The following is a 21,620-nucleotide window of genomic DNA, read 5'->3' as shown; positions in this document are numbered from 1 at the left end:
GGTCTGACAATTAAATTGTTACAGCCGTGATTAATGTTGACGTCTGATAAGTAAATTGTTACAGCCGTGGTTAATGTTGAGGTCTGATAAGTAAATTGTTACAGCCGTGGTTAATGTTGAGGTCTGATAAGTAAATTGTTACAGCCGTGGTTAATGTTGACGTCTGATAAGTAAATTGTTACAGCCGTGGTTAATGTTGAGGTCTGATAAGTAAATTGTTATAGCCGTGGTTAATGTTGAGGTCTGATAAGTAAATTGTTATAGCCGTGGTTAATGTTGAGGTCTGATAAGTAAATTGTTACAGCAGTGGTTAATGTTGAGGTCTGATAAGTAAATCAACACCAGTTGAATCTATATCTCTGATTCTGTCTGGCACAACTCCAAGAAGCTGCAGTGTTTTTTTCAAAACTTTCTTTCAATTCCCCCCCTTTTTTCCCCTCTCTGTAAAACCGAACTTTTACATGATCTTCAAAAAGTCATCCCAGATGACCGTAATTCTCTTCTAAGACAAGGTGGGCTTCAACACAGTGTTTTAACTTAAGTACAGATGCATTTGGTTTCATCTTAGCATCTTATCTTTACTTACACATACCTCATACATGGTTGACCAGTATCGGTTGAAGGCATGCAGGATCCGCAATAAAGCTATCACGTCCAGTGAGGCGTCCTGCACGGTCACAAAAGCAGGAAGTTTGTCAGTCAAGTAAGCGTTCAAGGCAGGAACCATCACAGGGCAGTGACCATCTGTAAAAATGAAACATACCATAAATCCGATTCATGTAACTGTAGATAATCCCCCCCTCCCCCTCTATTTTTTGCAGGTCTCTTAAATCTTTTTTTGGAAAAAAAAAATCTTGAAAAATACATTCGTCATAATGGCCAACTTTCACTTTCCATCCGTATCAAATTTCTCCGGTGTTTTAAACCTCCTTAACACAAAAATTCTGATACACAAAATTTCCTCTATTTTCCCTTCAATGCGAAACTTTCCCAAAGCATCGACAACATAAATGTTGCTTAAATCCTTGCAACAATGTCCTGAGGACACTCACCATTCCACAATTCATCCGTCTTCCTCCTGACCGTCTTCTGAGATTTGCTTTCTCCCTTGGTTTTCTTTGGACTTGTTGCTGAAGCTTCCTCACTATCGGAGGCCGGACGGTACCTTAAAAAAAAGTGTACCAATTGAGAGGGAAAATAGTTGCACAGAATGGTACCTTAAAAAGTCACAGTGTACTAACAAAAAGGAAAAATAGTCACATAGAATGGTATCTTAAAATGTCAGTGTGCCAACTGAGAGGAAAAATAGTTCCTTCAAAAGTTGAAGTGTATCAACTGAGAGAAAAAATGGTCACACAAGATGGTACCTTAACACACAGTGTACTATCCGAGCAGAAAAATAGTCACACATATACTTCATTTCAAAAAGTGTGGCTAAATCATAACCAATATCATTTCAATTGAGCACACTTTGGAAACACTGAACTCTTCATATTGCTACTTAGGGAATCGATGCATTATTGTCATTTTAATTCTTCAAAAGAACCCCCTCTCCCTACTTTCAGTACCCAGGGGCCTTGACTTGAACACAACTGAAACCACAGTACACAAGATTGTGGTAAGTCACTTGCCAATCGCCCATGAAAGAAAATTTTATGCGAGTTCTTGAAAACCAAACCACATCGCCTACACACCAAAAAAGTTTTTCCTGCAACATTACCATGCTTTCTTCGACCTTATAATTCTACTTTTCCTTTTAAAACATAATACTAACCAAGATTACCCATGAAGAAAAAGTCTCCACGAGGCCTTATATGCAATTCCATGACATATAGAATGCAAAGGACATCTTAAATCTAAAACTCTAGAAAACAGAAAAACCTGCTAAAACTTCAAAGGCGTCAAATAACTCCCGACTATTACACACACAACACTGATAAGCTATTATATAAAATGTCAAGGTAAGTATATAAATATTACAGTTTGCGTACTGTAAGTATATAAATATTACATTTTGCGTACTGTAAGTATATAAATATTACAGTTTGCATACTGTAAGTATATAAATATTACAGTTTGCATACTGTAAGTAAATAAATATTAGTTTGCGTACTGTAAGTATATAAATATTACAGTTTGCATATTGTAAGTATATAAATATTACAGTTTGCGTACCATATGGTGTGGGTCTGGACCCAGATATTGGCGTGTCCGAGCGGACTTTCAGCCTCTGTGTCCGTTTCACTGGTTTCGCCTGGATTACTGTAGTTTTTGACAGCCTGGTACACTGTCATGTTGTATGGCAGGAATCGTTCACCCATGAAAAACTCCAGCTTATGACGAGCTGTTCCTTGACTGATAAACACAGCAGCCTACAAAGAAAAACCATGATCATCAGCCCATCACCAACATAGTCTTAGATTTAGTCCTCAGTGAAAAACAAATCTTGTAGATGGTCAGTTCTTGGTACATTATATTGCTTATGGATTCACTGTCTAGGTACAGTATATGAGGTGATTAACTTCAATAGAAAACGAGAAGCCGTAATGTTTACACAATCACATTTTCCATTGTTGTTAATCACTTCACATACCTAACAAACTAGACTGCGATTCCTTAATATCTATATATGAAATTAAAATGAAAATATATAATTGACGTATCAAAAATACTGCCTAACAGAAATTGAAATACATTTCAATAGTCCCCACCCACTGACTTTTCATATTGCATGAACTAAGAAATTAACATCCAGTTGTAAGTTGTGGGGAAATTAACACATTGGTGCTTCAAAGAGTTATCACAAAGAAAACAGTTTGAAATGTAAATATATTATCATATTCATCTGATTAACTCACAGCAAGTAATTAAACTTCTATTTCCTTCTATTTCCAAACTTACCATAGTGTCATCAACATCATCATCTGAATTTTCATCATCACTGATGTCATCGTCTCCCTCTGGCTTGGATCTACCATATCCTCTGATCACCAAGTACCGTTCGATGGCCTGGACCAAAGCCAAGGGGTCAATCTTAACAGGTCCTCCCTTCCACTGCCTCAAGGTTGTGCATTCTGGGTGTCTCTGAAGGTTACACTTGAAGAAAAGGAAAATAAAAAAAGCTTTCAATATTATGATATCAACTGCATTTAACAATCTTAATAGAACCTGTAACCTATTGATCTCCATTTATGTATACATTTTCAATTCAATAGTTGTAGCTATAGCCAAATAAAAGACTGGAAAAGCCTCTGTATGATGCACAGGCTGATCATTATAGGGCACCTGCTTATAGACAGGGCTATAACAATACAAAAATCACAATATCATGCAATATCAAACAACATATTTCACTACACTTCAAAATACAGAACATATTCATTACTTTTCAAGGTGAAAATATTTTTACGTACAATATACCAATATCTAAAACTGAATTGTTTTACCTTAAGCTGATGGGTATTGAAAAATCGGAGAGCATTAGATCCTCTCCCACTGGACGTACTGCCTCCTGGAAGGTCATGAACTTTGACCTGAAACTGATATAAAACAGCAAGGTGTGAGAAAGGAAATACAAGAACTGAACAAATAGTATGTTTCTTGAAAGTCTAAATTTTTCAGGAAACTAATATTGACTTTGCACCATCACTGTACCTGTTCTAACTGATGAAGACATCCAATGAGTTTGTTGACTAGAGAAGACATTGTAGGATTTCCCTCCATTTCCAACCTATTCACATGTAACACATCAGGCGCCTTCAGAAAAAGAAAAAAACCATTGATCTCACACTAACTTGTGTTATCTCTCTAATTGTCATCCTGTACAACATCAATCTCACACTTACAATGAATCTTGTTTTCATTGTTATCTTGTACATGCAGATTGTCATACATTTCTCAGTTAGAAAGCTGGAAATGTTCCCACAGAGCAAACATATCCTCTGCTTGCGACGACTCTCGATAGTCATAAGAAAGTGGCCCTTATGCATAAGTCTGGTCTTATAACAGCACACAATTCAATATAATCGAAGCCCCCCCCCCCCCTCCCAATGTCCTTACTACACACAGTGAAACCTCGTTATCTTGAACATAATAATATAATATAAAATAACTTGTGAAATATCAGTGGGTGTGAGATACTGAAATTAAAATAATGAGAATTTGAAGTTTATCGCAATTCACCTTTGAATTAGAACGCTTTGGCCGATATAGTATTGCGTTGTGTGACGACACAATTGAATGTGTTTGTAATACAATTGCGAAATGCAACAGAAACTCTCATTGGTCCATATGTATAAGTCCGCCCAAATTCCCTTATACGGGAGTAGTCAGCATTTGAAAACATGACTGCTAGATGGAAAAAAACTTCAAAGGAAGAAAGAGAAAAAGTTGTATTCTTGTGTTGTTGTCTCATAAATTTAATATAAAAAAAATCCTAAGATATTTTCCTACTATACTTGTGTCCAAACATACCTTCAAATATTTATTAAAGCCCCATACGACCCAAAAACTCGATCACAGCTTCTGATGATTTCGTTCATAGACGTAGTCATGTTAGGTAGCCAGTCAATTCGAATCCCGGTTCATTTCCATATTGGCACAATAGTGTCTAGATGTGTACTAATACCACACAAATATTTTAGCTAAATTGTTTAAATAATATACCACCCCAGTCCTATTAAATGATAATTATTCAAATAGCTAAACTCACGGCAGTGCGGCTTTCATTAGTCATGAGTGGCCGGTCTCCATCTAATGGGCTTATGTAGCATTTTCGTTCATATAGAGCTTATTTTACCTTTACAAAAACTGGTACAAAAATGTTTTAATTTCTATTAATGTTGATAATAAATGAAGAGCGAATACATAACTTACAACTGATTTTATGAATAGATACCAATAGCAAGAGTTCGAATTGATCGGCTACCTAACATGGCTACGTCAACATACGAAATCATTTGAAGCTGCGAGTTTTCGGGTGGTGTGTGGCTTTAATGAATATTTGAAGGTATGTTTGGATGCAAGTATATAGTAGGAAAATATGTTAAGATTTTTTTATATTGAGTTTATGAGACAGCAACACAAGAATACACCGATTTCAGACCTCAACCGTCCGCAGCTTTTTGTGACCCGTAAATCGAAGATTTTTATAAAAGGTGGATCTTTTCAGAGAGCTATGTACAGTTCTCCAGCTACACTGAATCCGCTCGAGAAAGTGGGCGGGCTGTAATCGGCCAATGAAAACTCTTGTATTACATCAAACATGTCATTCAAATTGTTCAATCGTCTCATTCAATTGTGTCGTCACACAACGCAATACTTTATCGGGTGAAGCGTTCTAATTCAAAGGTGAATTGCGATAACTGTATGTACGTGTACAAACAAATACAGTAAGTTTGTCTTCATAGAGATGTTGGCTGAATTACTGACCGGACAATTAAGGAAAATGTGCAAGAAACGTCGGATTCTGACATCGTGCGGGACGACACACGAAGAGGAGGTAAGATACGCTAGCAGCTTCTGAACAAGTCCGCTGTGGATGATTTCAAAGGGCGAGACATCACTGTCTCTCATGATCACAGCTATGCTTTTCAATCCTTCTAAACCACTGTCAAACTGAAAAAGAAGAGTTTACAAATTTCATGATTTACAATATAAATCTACAGCAACAGCACATTTGTAAATAAATGCATGTGTTATGGCACAAAACAGTCAAAACTACTGATCGGTCAACATTTTATTGTTCCATGCACAGGAAAATTAAGGAGGAACAAACAAAACATGGTTAATTACTCCTACCAATAGACAATTGGATACTTAAATTTTCTGTCAAAACACATATAGATGCGCCCCCCCCCCCCTCCTCCCAATATATAATGTGCATGTACCTCCATTTCCTTTTCATTAAAATTACACAATTAACCATCAGGCTATTTACATGACACCTGGATAGAACTATTTACATGACACCTGAATAGAACTATTTACACGACATCTGGATAGAACTATTCACATGACACCTGGATAGAACTATTTACACGACACCTGGATAGAACTATTTACACGACACCTGGATAGAACTATTTACACGACATCTGGATAGAACTATTTACACGACACCTGGATAGAACTATTCACATGACACCTGGATAGAACTATTTACAGGACACCTGGATAGAACTATTTACATGACACCTGGATAGAACTATTTACACGACACCTGGATAGAACTATTTACACGACACCTGGATAGAACTATTTACACGACACCTGGATAGAACTATTCACATGACACCTGGATAGAACTATTCACATGACACCTGGATAGAACTATTCACATGACACCTGGATAGAACTATTTACAGGACATCTGGATAGAACTATTTACACGACACCTGGATAGAACTATTCACATGACACCTGGATAGAACTATTTACAGGACACCTGGATAGAACTATTTACATGACACCGCGATAGAACTATTTACACGACACCGCGATAGAACTATTTACACGACACCTGGATAGAACTATTTATTACATGACACCTGGATAGAACTATTTACATGACACCTGGATAGAACTGTCCACAACTGACCCCTACCTCGGTCTGAATCTGCTCTGCAGCTGAACACAACTGGTTTAGTACGGTCAACGCTGGATGATTGACACTCTCAGGGTCAGGACCAAAGTACTGCTGCAGAAATCTGTCCGCTGTAAACAATCAGGCACAACATCAATATCAAAATGTAAACAGGCACATGTATCGCATGAATAAACAGGCACATGTGTCGCATGAATAAACAGGCACATGTATCGCATGAATAAACAGGCATGAATAAACAGGCACATGTATCGCATGAATAAACAGGCACATGTATCACATGACTAAACAGGCACATGTATCGCATGAATAAATAGGCACATGTATTGCATGAATAAACAGGCACTTGTATCGCATGAATAAACAGGCACATGTATCGCATGAATAAACAGGCACATGTATCACATAAATAAACAGGCACATGTATCGCATGAATAGGATTTTTTTTTTACAAAACTTTTTCAAATCATAAGCTAAATGACAGAGATTCTTCAGACATGATGTAAATTACTGACCTTAATGTAACTATTGACCTTGATGTATGTACTGACCTTGGTCTTTGATCCAAGTTTTAACTTTTTCTCTGTGAGCTGATATTTGTGAGTTTTTCGATAAAACTGCATCCTACAAGTCAAGATAAGAATATTCATTATGAACACTTCTATGCAGAAGTTGTGCATTTCTATTTTACTCACCTTAAAACACCAGGCTTCCCTTAAGACATTTAAATAATTGATCTGAATGCTTTTCTTTTTCAAGTCACAAGGAAAATGCATATGCATTTTAAATGATAAATAAATATACCTCTATGTGAAGCCTGGAGAGGTCTTTTAGATCCTGACTTTATCATAACATACCTTTGATGCAGATGTTTTTGGCACTCTGTCGCTGGATGAAAACTTGGCCCAGCTGCGGGGGTTGAGGCTCGGAAGGAAGGAGATTTTAGACGAGGAGGAAGTCTTGCCCTCTTTACCGGAGGCTGACTTTGCTCGACCTGAACTTCTGGAGGATGGTTTTGTTTCGGATGATGTCCCCTCCTCCTTGCTCTTTCTCCCCAATGAACGCTTCGGTGCTTTCTTTCTTTTCAGGACATCACTAAGTTTCCTAGAAGGCAAATCATTTTTATTTTTTTTTAGATATGCCTTCTTCCTTGATATATTTGGTATCATTACTTACAATTAAAGTTACAGTGCCTTACTAAAAAATTTGAGACATCTTAAAAAGGGGTTGGGGGGAAAATAACTTCAAGTCTTAATATTGTACACCAACTTTTTTCCCCGTGTGAGAAATTTTAGTAAGGTTGCAAGAACCTTTTCATCGCGAATATTTTTCACAGCAAATCAGTCCTTTGATGCTTTGAATTTGGTTAAGATTATCTTGGTCACAAAAATTACTGTATACACTGCCAACCAGTTTACCACTGGAAAGTTGCGAAATAAAAGTAATCACAAATAAAAGTTGGTTTACGTATTGAAAAAGATAACACTCTACCCTAACAATTTAAAGCTCTACCCTAACAATTTATTCACATTCCACTCTACCCTAACAATTTATTCACATTCCACTCTACCCTAACAATTAATTCACATTCCACTCTACCCTAACAATTAATTCACATTCCTCCCCTAAACTGAGAAAAATACGGTAGCTTTAACTGATTATAATTAGATAAACTAATACAAGTATTTGTTCTATCCTGATACTGATGGATACTGTGTATGTGATTCGTATTGACTACTACTAATAAACCTCTCAGGAACAGAACAAACTCAACACTTAAACGCTTAAAAAATACTATCTATCCAGAAACATTTGGCCAGATTACTCACTTCTTCAACAGTTGCTTGCAGAATTTATATCAAATAATTCCAAAACAATTTTGAATTAAAACAAATTTTTCTTCCAGTTGCCTGAATTAAAGCATTTTCTATCGAACTCTGCACTTACATCTGACTGGAGCTGGGGCTTTCCTCGACAGCAGCAGGGGAAGCACCTTCCTTCTCCATGGAGACCGACTCCGAGACAACTGACCCAGATGAGGTACTACTGAGACTGGATGAGGAGGCAGTCATAAGGGTGGGCTTAGCAGGAGACCCCGCCTTCAGATCAGAATTAGCCAATCGTTTTATTTGATGCATTACACCTGTAATTAAATCAGTGCTTCTAAACCTGACACAAAATAATGAAGAACCACATGCTTTCACAGCGAGAAGTATGGACAGACATGTACAGTCCTAACACCTCAGAATCACATCTCAAAAGATTATTTTTCAAAGGATTCATTGACCACTACCCCACATTCTACATCTTCCTGTGTTTTTATAAGCACAAAAACACTTCATAATTGTGTGTGACAAAATTTACCTTCCCTCCTAAAGTACACGCTAAAGATGTCTGCCAACTTCTGCATGAGAATTTCTGCCATCTGAATGGCCCCCACAACTACTTTCGCATCACTGGATGCCATCATTGCAGCAATATGACTGATTAAAACAGAAAATGCTTTGTTAATAGACAAATACCAATATGATTACTAGTAAACAGAATTTGCAAATGTATCAGTACAATCACAGAAAATTAAAGTGCACCACAAGATCCCACGACAGGCCTGTTGAGAACTGAACAACTACAATAAAACACGCTTATGATTAATTCATTCCCTGCTAACAGTGAAGTGATTTTCATTCCCTGTAGTTTTAAAACATATCATAAACTCATTAACATCTTCTACAGTAAAACATGGTTAGAGAGAACACACTTATAATGAATTGACACTTACAGAGAAGTGATTTTCATTCCCTGTAGTTTTAAAACATATTGCAGCGGGTTTTTTTCCTTATATAACTGGTACCGATAAACAGTACCATTTCCAATACCAAAAAACGTTGATTTTTTCCCAATTTTGAGACTAAAAATTCCCCATTCACTTGCTGAAAAATAGACCGCTGACATCGTAATTTACTTAGTCTGAAATGTTGTACGAGTGCGCGTTTTGTAGAGCTACGACAATTCCGACGATTCTAGAATGAAATCATTTGCCGATACATTGGTAGAAAATTTTCGATTTTGACGCAATTTTCCCCCAATTGAATGGGTACCAGTGGGTAGGAAAAAAATGCTGTATTGTAAACTCATTAACATCTTCTACAGTAAAACATGGTTACAGTGAACAAGCTTATAATGAATTCACACTTACAGCGGAGTGATTTTCATAACAAATTATGTTTATAATAAATCAAAATTGTTCATTTGCTCTAAGGCCAAAAAAAATAATCATTAGTTTCTCAGGCCACACTGCATTCATTGAAAATGTACCACATGGAATTTTTCTTTTCAATTTATATTTGTTTAGTTTTATAAAATTTATGAGGTAACTCTTTAGTAAAAGATATTTATGTAAAACTTTTAGGTTTTAACAAGATAGTATCTTTAGTTCAAATAATTATTGAATGCAAACTCAATTATGTGCAAGTGTTCAAGAATAACAGAATACATTTAATAGTAAGTAATGTGTGAAGCCATTTTTTATAAAAATAAAAAATCCATACTCCATTGCTTATTCTATATATGAGAAAGAAAAGGTAACTCATTCTTAAGTCAACATAAAAAGAAAAGATAACTCAAAGCTACAGCCAAGATAAAAAAAAAATACCTGCCTGCCTCATCATGGTCCGAGACACTATTTATTAATTTTTTTTTACCTAACCATGTTTTACTGTAGTGTGACTGATATCTGAACTCCCAAATCAGTACCTGAAGATTACTAATACATTAACACAGTGCTGAGAGAACTGTTTTATTATTAACTCCCTATAGAGACTGAAGATTACTAATACATTAACACTGTGCTGAGAGAACTGTTTTATTATTAACTCACTATAGAGACTGAAGATTACTAATACATTAACACAGTGCTGAGAGAACTGTTTTATTATTAACTCACTATAGAGACTGAAGATTACTAATACATTAACACAGTGCTGAGAGAACTGTTTTATTATTAACTCACTATAGAGACTGAAGATTACTAAAACATTAACACAGTGCTGAGAGAACTGTTTTATTATTAACTCCCTATAGAGACTGAAGATTACTAATACATTAACACTGTGCTGAGAGAACTGTTTTATTATTAACTCCCTATAGAGACTGAAGATTACTAATACATTAACACTGTGCTGAGAGAACTGTTTTATTATTAACTCCCTATAGAGACTGAAGATTACTAATACATTAACACAGTGCTAAGAGAACTGTTTTATTATTAACTCCCTATAGAGACTGAAGATTACTAATACATTAACACAGTGCTAAGAGAACTGTTTTATTATTAACTCCCTATAGAGACTGAAGATTACTAATACATTAACACTGTGCTGAGAGAACTGTTTGTTTTATTATTAACTCCCTATAGAGACTGAAGATTACTAATACATTAACACAGTGCTGAGAGAACTGTTTTATTATTAACTCCCTATAGAGACTGAAGATTACTAATACATTAACACAGTGCTGAGAGAACTGTTTTATTATTAACTCCCTATAGAGACTGAAGATTACTAATACATTAACACTGTGCTGAGAGAACTGTTTGTTTTATTATTAACTCCCTATAGAGACTGAAGATTACTAATACATTAACACAGTGCTGAGAGAACTGTTTTATTATTAACTCCCTATAGAGACTGAAGATTACTAATACATTAACACTGTGCTGAGAGAACTGTTTGTTTTATTATTAACTCCCTATAGAGACTGAAGATTACTAATACATTAACACAGTGCTGAGAGAACTGTTTTATTATTAACTCACTATAGAGACTGAAGATTACTAATACATTAACACAGTGCTGAGAGAACTGTTTTATTATTAACTCACTATAGAGACTGAAGATTACTAATACATTAACACAGTGCTGAGAGAACTGTTTTATTATTAACTCCCTATAGAGACTGAAGATTACTAACACTGTGCTGAGTTTTGTTTTATTATTAACTCACTATAGACATGGTAGAGATGTACAATAAACATGTTCACTGATCCTTGACCTCCTAGTGTGAAAGATGTGATCTGGACACAATTTCACCACATATATACACAAACAAGGGAGGATAACTTCACCACATATACATATGAACAAGTGAGGATAATGACTTCACCACATATACACATGAACAAGTGAGGATAATGACTTCACTATATATACACATGAACAAGTGAGGATAATGACTTCACTACATATACACATGAACAAGTGAGGATAACGACTTCACTATATAGACACAGGAACAAGTGAGGATAATGACTTCACTATATAGACACATGAACAAGTGAGGATAACGACTTCACTACATATACACATGAACAAGTGAGGATAATGAACAGTGGTCAATCTCATAAAACTCCTAAGGAATACAAAATTATGAGTTAGGCAAACACGGACCCCTGGGCATACCAGAGGTAGGATCAGGTGCCTGGTAATTCTCCAATATGAGACATACAAGATAAAACCTGGACGTTATCTAAACACACAAACATGGATTCATAAAATTCGAAAGCAAGATGATGAGATTGTACTAGTGAACTTGTTTTAGGCTATGAGACTATCCTAAGATGGTTATCTGATGAACCTCGACTCTGAACTGTGAAATGTTTGATAATGTTAAATTCAACAAGCTACAGAATATGATCACTACCAAACAATCCCTCAAAAACATTCATTCCCTGAAGGAAGAAAATACTGTTCAAAGGGTGGTTTTGGAACACTGAAAATCTTCTTTTGGTGGATGATGAAATTATGTCAAAAACAAAACCACCCAAATCTCTATTCATATAATTTTTTTTAAAAAGCACCAAGATTTTGAACTATTTTATTGACAAAAATCTGCTCCATGCCAGAAGTAAAAGATACAATATGGCTACATTGCAAAAGCTTACCTTGAAACTGGCTGAGATTGTAAAATTTCTTTCAACAACTTTGATTCAGCATAATATATCATTCTCAACAATGTCTGAAGACATTTATGTCGTACTGTAGGTCCAGCCTTCAAATAAAAAAAATAATGAATGAATACAGGAGGCCCACAGACCACACTGCTCACCTCATCAGTGACATTTTCCCTTCCAAAAATGAAATCCAATTATTGTTTATGTCTTCCATCACATGTATAGAGTAAACAAACTTCAATTATAACTACATACAAATGTAAGTACTCTGGAATTTTATTTTACACAATGTTCACTTATGGTATTTACAAGGATTCATCATATCCTATTATGTAAATGGGGTCATAATGTGTACAAATTTTCATGTACCTGACAAAGAGATTCTTCCATATCAGTTTAAAAACTGCACCGTAACGGGTCTTAATGAGAGGATTTTTAAAGAATTTTCCACTATATCTTGGGCTCATAACTGGAAAGAAGTACTGTAAATTCACATACAACTATCGATACTGTAAATTCCAAAATATACGCGAGGAATTTATTATCGCATAATTTCACAGGAAGCATCACTCACGAGTTAAAATTACACGCGTTTATTCTAATATAAGTAAAATACATCACTCACGAGTTAAAATTACACGCGTTTATTCTGATATAAGTAAAATACATCACTCACGAGTTAAAATTACATGCGTTTATTCTGATATAAGTAAAATACATCACTCACGAGTTAAAATTACACGCGTTTATTCTGATATAAGTAAAATACATGTAAAGATTCTTGATCAACAGAGCACTCGTGGATATCTGTTCTCACGATTTGATGTATACGAGACATTTTGCGAATTTACAGTATATGTGTAATTGTTCCCTACTGTACGCTTCGAGATATTGGATGTTGTACTTACCGAGGAGCTGTAGACCTCGTACAGTACGGCAAACAGAGTTTTAATGAAGACTGATGCCAGCTCCATATCCTCTTTCAGGATCTCTGCCCTCGAGTCACACTGCTCCAGATTAATCTCCGATGCTGTAGACGAGGAGCTGGAAGCTAGCGACGATGACAAATAAAACATTATATTCCACAGACAAAGAAAACAACAATTACTTTGCTATGAAATCATTTTAAAATTCCATGGACGGAGTATTAAATTTGCATTAAACCTTTTCACGTCAGAATATTGCCATTAGTGAACACATACTTGTTTGGTTTTGTAATAGACAATGGTGATAAAATACACAAGATCCATTTCTCTTAAATATGATTTAGAATTAAAACACTTTCAATGTGGCATATGTTCTCTTAATTCCAAAACACGTTTAATTTCATGAATACCACAAATCAAACAGATTGCTCCATATTCTAAAACATTAGATCCTCCACCTGCACTCTGTGATCCTCCTGTTGTAACATTGGCTTTCCTCTGGACAGCTCGGGCTGTGCCTGTGTCCTCATTAATTTGTTGTAATGTGTTGAAGTCAATTGTGTAAGATCTACCCATTGTGTTCAAACTCATTTCATCTTCACCAGACTGGTATGCTGCCTATTAAAACATAATAAAATACAACATAGCGCACCTTGACGAAAATCACCTACAAAAGAGACAAAAATTTACCAGGAAGAAAATCCTGCATACAATGCATTTCACACTTGGCAGAAAATTGAGGTTTTGTAGGGCTGTTACTCCTGCGAATATTGTGTCGAACTAAGTGTGATCTCCATACACCTATAGTTACACTGTTTTTTGAAATGTAAATTAGCTGGCGTAAATGAATGAACTGGAAATCCTCTTTATGAAATAGGCCCCTGGTTTGCGTAGCATGCAAGATCCTTTATCGTATCATCTATGAAGGTCTGGAATATTCTCCAAAAACTTTCACATGGATTCTTGCACACATAAATTTTAAGATTAAACACACACACACTCACAGGAGCCTTACCTCAATAATTTTGCCATCTATAGACGTGTATGGGTGCCACACCCCTCTGTCATCACGCCACTGCCAGCTGACTAGGTCAATCACGCTACCATGTGACTTGCACAACATGTTGTCTATTGCAAACATTCCATCTGTGGGCAAAGCTGGCATCAGTTCACTACAAATGTATGCATAGTCCATATATGTACATACATTTAATTCATGAAATATTACAAATGCTGCAAAGCTGGCATCAGTTCACTACAAATGTATGCATAATCCATAATGTAGATTCTTTTCTTGACATTAGAGGTTGTAAAAAGCTAAACAATGTGGGCACCATCAGTGTAGAATTTAGACTTACATCCAAGACATGCACTCCTTCATAAATCAAATATACTTCAAATAAATTCATCTGCTCTTATCACTTTATTGTCTTGTCACTTTTGTTGTATTGACTGCTCTCAACACATGAAAACATTTGAAATCAAACTGCAAATATATTGTTGCCATTTCAGACGAAATTGTCTTAAAATTTTTACTGCTTTTATTTATAAAAGCATATCCTTGACTTTTTCTGGCTTTAACATTAAACACTGATGGTCAAGAACTACAGGGATTAGAATTAACGCCGGTGTTTTCTGTAAGCAATACAAATTCCTTTTAATATCTACTCAGGGTTTGATTTTCATAGTTGCTTTGTTTTGATTTATTAGGAGATTTCATGTTAAAACACCCCATGAGGTTTAAACAAACTATACAGTCAAACTGCCTGTGGAGAGTTACATGGAGGGGGGAGAAAGAATGGAGGATGTTACTAGTATACACTGCAAGAAGACAACAATTTCACACAATTTACGAGTCATCCTGATTGGTAATTTACGGGTATGTGAATTCAATATTGTGAGAATACGGCTAAAAATATATCCCGTTTGCCTTAATAATGTCATTTAGAATATTTTGTGTTTTAATTTTTAGCAATTTTATCTGACCTACAAGGTTCCTCAATCTGCAGAGTAATAGCTGTTATAGAGTATTAGAATCAGTTCATTTACATTGGTGTATACTGAGGAATGATGAAAAGGCTTACCCAATCAGACAAACTATTTCATATAGCTCTTGAGGAGTTCTTGAGATCAACTGAAAAGAAAAGCGAAATATGTATATTTGGTACATACTACTTGCATTAAGAATGTGAGATCTTGCCATTGTACCAGAACAATAAATATCTTCACAGCTGTAAGTAAGATTGAAGGGACACACATACCTCCACAGTGTGCATTTCTTCTTCTGATGTTCCAACAAGAAGGTAACACAGTGTATCTGCTATTTCTGAAAAAAAAACTTCATCTGTAATTCTTCATTCACTAACAGAAACCAAGAAGAAGCATTTCGACATGTTTATTCATTCCTGATTAACACACAGTAATGGACCATATCAACAATTGAATTTTCACAAGTGTATTTCACATAAACTCACTTATTGAAAAAAAAATTCTAGTTTCTACATTTCTGGTACAATTCACTTTAAATATGGCAAGCTGAAGATTTTATCAAATAGAATATTATCGTTAGAATATTCACAATAATCAATTTAAAATGAAAACTAAAATTCTGACTGTTTATGCAAACATCAGGATGACCCATACATAATCAAATGTTTTATAGACGGGAGTATCTAAAATGTGGTCTGGGATTTCAGAATTTTGTTTTGCATTCGATGTGCATCAGAGAAATTCTATTTCATTCTAAACATCTTACTTTGTTTGAGCAAGACCACAGCCAAGTCCGGACAACTGGCACACATGATGGATAACATTCGGATCACCATGACGAATGTGCTGGTACTGATAACTGGAGGGCTGACCACCAGTAATTGCTGTATGTTGGTCAACAAACCATGGACCGCAATCTCCTTCAGGGTCCTCTGGTCAGTCTGGAAGTTGTCCACCAGACGACAGAAACAAACACAGCAGTTCTCTACTGACTTTTTGTCCTGAGAATAAGAAATTTGTTGAAAGTGAAATCTGTAAAGGCAAACAGTTGAACAAACAGTCTTATATTGCATCGTATACATTCCTTTCTACAGTACTAAAAGATACCTTACTGTCAGTTAGTCTTATTCAACTTCTGTGAATAAGTTTTAATAAAACTGAAGAAATAAACACCTGTAAGTGTCAACGAAAACAATTTTCATGTATTTTGTACATTAAAATATAAAAAATAAATAAATCTTATTTTGATCATGGCTGACACATGAAACTAATACTTTCTGAAGCTAAAATTCTTAGAAAAAAGGTGAATTTTGGCCATTTGAAGTAAACTGGCAAGAAATAAACATAAATCTGACATCATGCATAATGAATTCAAACTTAAAATCCTACCTACTGTAGTTTTGTATACATGTACCTATGCATACGTAACACCAAATATACTGTATTCATACAATTCTGCCATCAACATACTTTCCAATTACGGTGAGTATCAGGGCCAAATTAGACTGTTAGTGAACCTAGTTTTCCATCAGTAACAAATGATACAATGTTGCATAGTAATACACAGATAAAGCTTACGTATGAGTGCACCAAATAAGCCATATCCTACAACAAAGTCCTATTTTCAATACACTAAGTCCACATACAACGTTGCCTTACCTGGTGAGTGAGTTTATTGCTCAGTAACTGCAGGGAATCTCGAATCAGGTGGAATTCGTCGTACGTCATGTTCTGTACACAGTTAGCCGTGATGGCCAGGGCACTTCTCTGTGCTGTGATACTGAAGAAATCCAGGAACATCAATGATACTGCTATTCCTCCCTGGAATTGACAATAAGATACAAAATGTAATTCACAAAATACAGATATCGCAAACTGCAATTCACAAAATAAAGACATCGCAAAATGTAATTCACAAAATACAGATATCACAAACTGTAATTCACAAAATACAGATATCGCAAACTGTAATTCACAAAATACAGATATCGCAAAATGTAATTCATAAAATACAGATATCACAAACTGTAATTCACAAAATACAGATATCACAAACTGTAATTCACAAAATACAGATATCACAAACTGTAATTCACAAAATACAGATATCACAAACTGTAATTCACAAAATACAGATATCACAAACTGTAATTCACAAAATACAGATATCACAAACTGTAATTCACAAAATACAGATATCGCAAACTTTAATTCACAACAAGATATCACAAAATACAAAGATGACACAAAATGCTTGCTTTAAAGAATTTGATCACAAATGTTTGCTACTAAAGATTTCATCACAAATGTTTGTTGCAAAATATTTAATCACATATGTTTGCTGCAAAGAATTTGATCATAAATGTTTGTTGGTAAGTATTTCATCACAAATGTTTGTTGCTAATTATTTTATTATAAATGTTTGCTGGAAAGTGCTTAATGCTATTTCCAACAAAAATAATTTTTAAGTGTTAGAAAGTAAAGAGAGCTTTTCTACAACTTTGGAAACTTACTGCTTGTAAAATGGATTTGCCATGCCTTCGGGACAACATTTCTAATGCAGTTAGTGACTGTTCAGCCACATCCATACACTGAATAGCCCTCAGCTGAAAATTAACATAATAGATACACATCTCCGTGAATGATTGACCTCAGAAATATTACATCTCAAACACTACAGAAAAGACAATTCTCTCAGCTGAAAAATTAACGTAATAGATACACATCTCCGTGAATGATTGACCGCAGAAATATTACATCTCAAACACTACAGAAGGGACAACTATACCTTATCCAGGAATACGGGCACAGCGTCCACCACGATGGCCGAGGACCGGGGCAGGGCCTCCATCATGTAGGTCAGGGCCCGACAGGCGTGGTTCATCATGTCAAAGTTATGTTCCATCTGTAGGAGGGTCACCAGGGCAGGCACCACCTGTTTCACTGGAAACCCTGCCAAAGTGTCCTCATTTCCCATCACTAGCAACTGTCAGCAAAATTAGGAGGAATGAAATCAAGTTCAACAAGAAAATAGCAGAGGCCCATGGGCCACATCCCTTGCCTGTGTCACCTTGGTCCTGTCACTGTTCAACTGTTGTGATTTTTAAAAAAAAAAATTGTTTTCATTCTTTATTCCTGTGATACAATTTAGTATAATATAACATAGAAGGGTGGAACATTCATCCCCTATACAGGTGGACATGATTGAGAGGGGAATAAGACAGAGCTTTAATTCTTCTCCAATCCTCTGTACGTCTTGTACTCTTAACAATTTTATCAAAAAATAGCTTATTGAAGAAAAATATCTTTATATCGAGACCCTGCCTCCCTTACTATTGCTCTTGAGAACTAGTTAAACCTTCCCTTTGAAGCTTCTGTATGTGATAGAGGCGTGTCAGTCCTGGCCACACCCTCTGCTTGCTGTATGCCTCATTTGTTTTCTTCGTTATAATTTGTGAACAAACTGACCCTACTGCTTTCATTTTACTGAAATCCAAGCCAAATTTTCGTAAATTTTTGTTATTCATATAAATATTTACATTTCCAATGTTTTCGCCTGTGATATCTTTACAAATTGTAATGATAGCCATTTTCTCATGAATGTAATGAAATTGTGAACAATGTGCATATGAATCTGATAAATATACATGTAACACTTCTATTCCAATGGGTGGGAATTCCAATAGAAATGAAAATATAACGGAAGTACCGTATTTTGCCGAATATAATACGCACTTTTTTTAGAGAATATTTTTGTGCCAGAAAGGGGTGCGTATTATATACCACAATAGGTTTTTGACCTTTTTTTCCAGATGAAACTCGGCGATTAAGTAGTGTAATATTTCACTCAAAGACCAAGGCTTCGGATACTGTACGCCTTTTCACGTTCACCTTTTTATTAACAAGAAAATTCGACCTCAAGAAAATTACTACAGAAACGTAAAATTGCAGAAAATGTGATACTTACAATATCTAAATAATTCAATTATCATGAAACAAACATCCAATTAAATTGCATTGGATCTGATAATTCATTACATCGCATGCTGCCATTATTGAAAGCATGTGTACACAATAATGCCTTGTCACGTGCTAAAATTGTTGGAAAATAATTTTGTCACTTGCTTAAAGTTGATTTACTGTAAGTTTTATGAATAGGCCTAATTTTTAATGAAATACTAATTTGAATCTTTGAAATAACTTTTCTTGCGTAAAAGAAATAATTACCGTAATGAGAGGGTGCCCAGAGCGTGTGTTTTACGAAGCCATTGTTGTGTACACTGTGCTTTTGTTAGATACCCCTCCGGGTAAAGAAATACCTAACAAAATTTTTTTTTCACACATTTTAATAAATGAAACAAGAATTCATGCAGATTTTCAGACATATATTAACATGTGAGCATGCATGACGATATATACAGGTAGATCTATAATATATAAACACACAGTTGTAATGTTTGTAATCTATCGTTGGGAATAAGCATTTCAAAAGCCTTCGAAGTCCTCCTCATCGTCACTTTCAAATAATTTATAAATGTCTCTGAGCACAGAGAGTGGCGTGTCGTCATCGCTGTCATCATCATATACAATATCATTTTCATCGCAATCCTCATCACTTGAATCAACTGGAGATTCACTGTCCTTACGAATGTTATCATCCCACAAGATGTCATCTTCGGATCCATCCATAGCGTTTGAAATGGAACATTTCTTAAATGCATGTACGATGATCTTCGGATCCAGTTCTTCTCACGCATCACATATCCATCGGCAAATGGTGTCAAGTTCCGGCTTCCTCAGTCTTCCTTGACTGGTGTAGGTGTGGTTATCACTACACATCCATTGGTTCCATTTTTGTCTCAATGAGACTTTCATAGGCTTGTTCACACTTACGTCCAGAGGTTGTAATACACTTGTCATTCCTCCCGGAATTATTGCAAGGTCTGTTTTATGATTCTCCTTTAACATATCCTTCACTGCTGGAGATCGATGGCATCAAAATGCATCTAACATACTGCGACTTTTTCCATCACCCGGACGTCGTCCCCACACTTTCTTTATCCAGTCTTTCGTAATAGCATCATCAAACCAACCGCTGGGATGAACATTCACAAATATTCCCTTGGGAAACTGAAGTTTGGGCATAGTTTTTCTTTTGAATACAACATACGGTGGCAGCTTTCCTCCGTCGGCAGTACACGCTAACATTACCGTAAATCGGTTTTTTTCATTCCCCGTGGTTTTGATTGAAACTGTAGAAGCACCTTTCCGATTGATGGTAGTGTCGGCTGGGAGATCGAAAGTTAAAGGAGTCTGATCTGCGTTCCCGATCTGTGATAGACTGTACTGATGTTTCTTCCTCATCTTGATGATGACGCTTTGGAAATTGGAAAGTTTATCCTCATAGTCCTCGGGTAATTTTCGAGAAATGTGTGTTCTGCGTCTGATTGATAAATCGTGTCTCTTCAAAAAAGCGTAACACCAATCCACTGATGCTTTAAAGTCCTGCGCTTTTGGTTCTTTCTTGGCAATTTTCAGTGCTTTTAGTCGTAGTTTGGCAGTTGATATTCCATATCTCTGTTGTCTGCGATCTGTAACCCATTCAATTAGTTCTGTTTCTATTGTAGGAAATAAAGCTGAGCGACCTCTTTCTGCCTTCTTTGTCTTTTGTAGCTGTTTTATTCTTTCTTTCTGGCGTCTCCAGAGACGTACGTTTGCCTCGTTGATGGAAAACTCTCTGCCTGCTGCCCGATTTCCATGAGTCTCGGCATACACTATTACTTTTAATTTTTCTTTTGCCGTAAAGGACTGACGTACTTTACCCATCTTCATGAAACAAAATTTCAGAGGATTATGTTTAAATTCTATATTTTTCTACCGTATCCAAAGCATTGTTTTTACAGTCAGAGCACTAATTATTTAGAGATCCCATTCAGCTTTTGATCAGTCATCGTAGTTAACGAGGAGTTGATAATTTGCATCTTTGTACCTACCATGGTGTGTTAATTACAGTAAAATAAGCGATAGTTTAATTGTTTAATTTCATTTTTATAACATCGGATATTTGATTGATTTTAAGTTTCAACAAAGGAAATATCGAGTCAGTTAAGACTTTAATGCTACAAAATCTCGTGCTTTGCTGAAATGAACAGGC

The 21,620-nt window shown here is 35.7% G+C and overlaps 1 protein-coding gene across 3 annotated transcripts in view; it reads right to left on the bottom strand.

Moving 5' to 3' along the window:
- The window catches only part of LOC125659602 (E3 ubiquitin-protein ligase TRIP12-like), a 62,666-nt gene that overhangs the window by 17,015 nt on the left and 24,031 nt on the right, over positions 1-21,620 (bottom strand). For all 3 annotated transcript variants that reach the window (XM_056150171.1, XM_056150172.1, XM_056150173.1), the window contains exons 7-28: positions 18,255-18,452; positions 17,980-18,072; positions 17,126-17,287; positions 16,233-16,467; positions 15,739-15,803; positions 15,562-15,611; positions 14,493-14,649; positions 13,936-14,095; positions 13,460-13,602; positions 12,543-12,649; positions 8,969-9,087; positions 8,552-8,747; positions 7,462-7,708; positions 7,156-7,228; positions 6,605-6,714; positions 5,431-5,616; positions 3,655-3,756; positions 3,447-3,539; positions 2,902-3,096; positions 2,176-2,372; positions 1,053-1,165; positions 593-744 (exon numbers count right to left, since the gene is read on the bottom strand). In XM_056150171.1, the coding sequence (XP_056006146.1) occupies positions 593-744; positions 1,053-1,165; positions 2,176-2,372; positions 2,902-3,096; positions 3,447-3,539; positions 3,655-3,756; positions 5,431-5,616; positions 6,605-6,714; positions 7,156-7,228; positions 7,462-7,708; positions 8,552-8,747; positions 8,969-9,087; positions 12,543-12,649; positions 13,460-13,602; positions 13,936-14,095; positions 14,493-14,649; positions 15,562-15,611; positions 15,739-15,803; positions 16,233-16,467; positions 17,126-17,287; positions 17,980-18,072; positions 18,255-18,452 (3,153 nt within the window). The remainder of the gene's footprint in view (positions 1-592; positions 745-1,052; positions 1,166-2,175; positions 2,373-2,901; positions 3,097-3,446; positions 3,540-3,654; positions 3,757-5,430; positions 5,617-6,604; positions 6,715-7,155; positions 7,229-7,461; positions 7,709-8,551; positions 8,748-8,968; positions 9,088-12,542; positions 12,650-13,459; positions 13,603-13,935; positions 14,096-14,492; positions 14,650-15,561; positions 15,612-15,738; positions 15,804-16,232; positions 16,468-17,125; positions 17,288-17,979; positions 18,073-18,254; positions 18,453-21,620) is intronic.

This window comes from Ostrea edulis, chromosome 9 (assembly GCF_947568905.1).
Source record: "Ostrea edulis chromosome 9, xbOstEdul1.1, whole genome shotgun sequence".
NCBI classification, from domain to species: domain Eukaryota; kingdom Metazoa; phylum Mollusca; class Bivalvia; order Ostreida; family Ostreidae; genus Ostrea; species Ostrea edulis.
The sequence above is the reverse complement of the archived record's forward strand: the minus strand, read 5'-3'. Positions and strand labels throughout refer to the sequence as shown.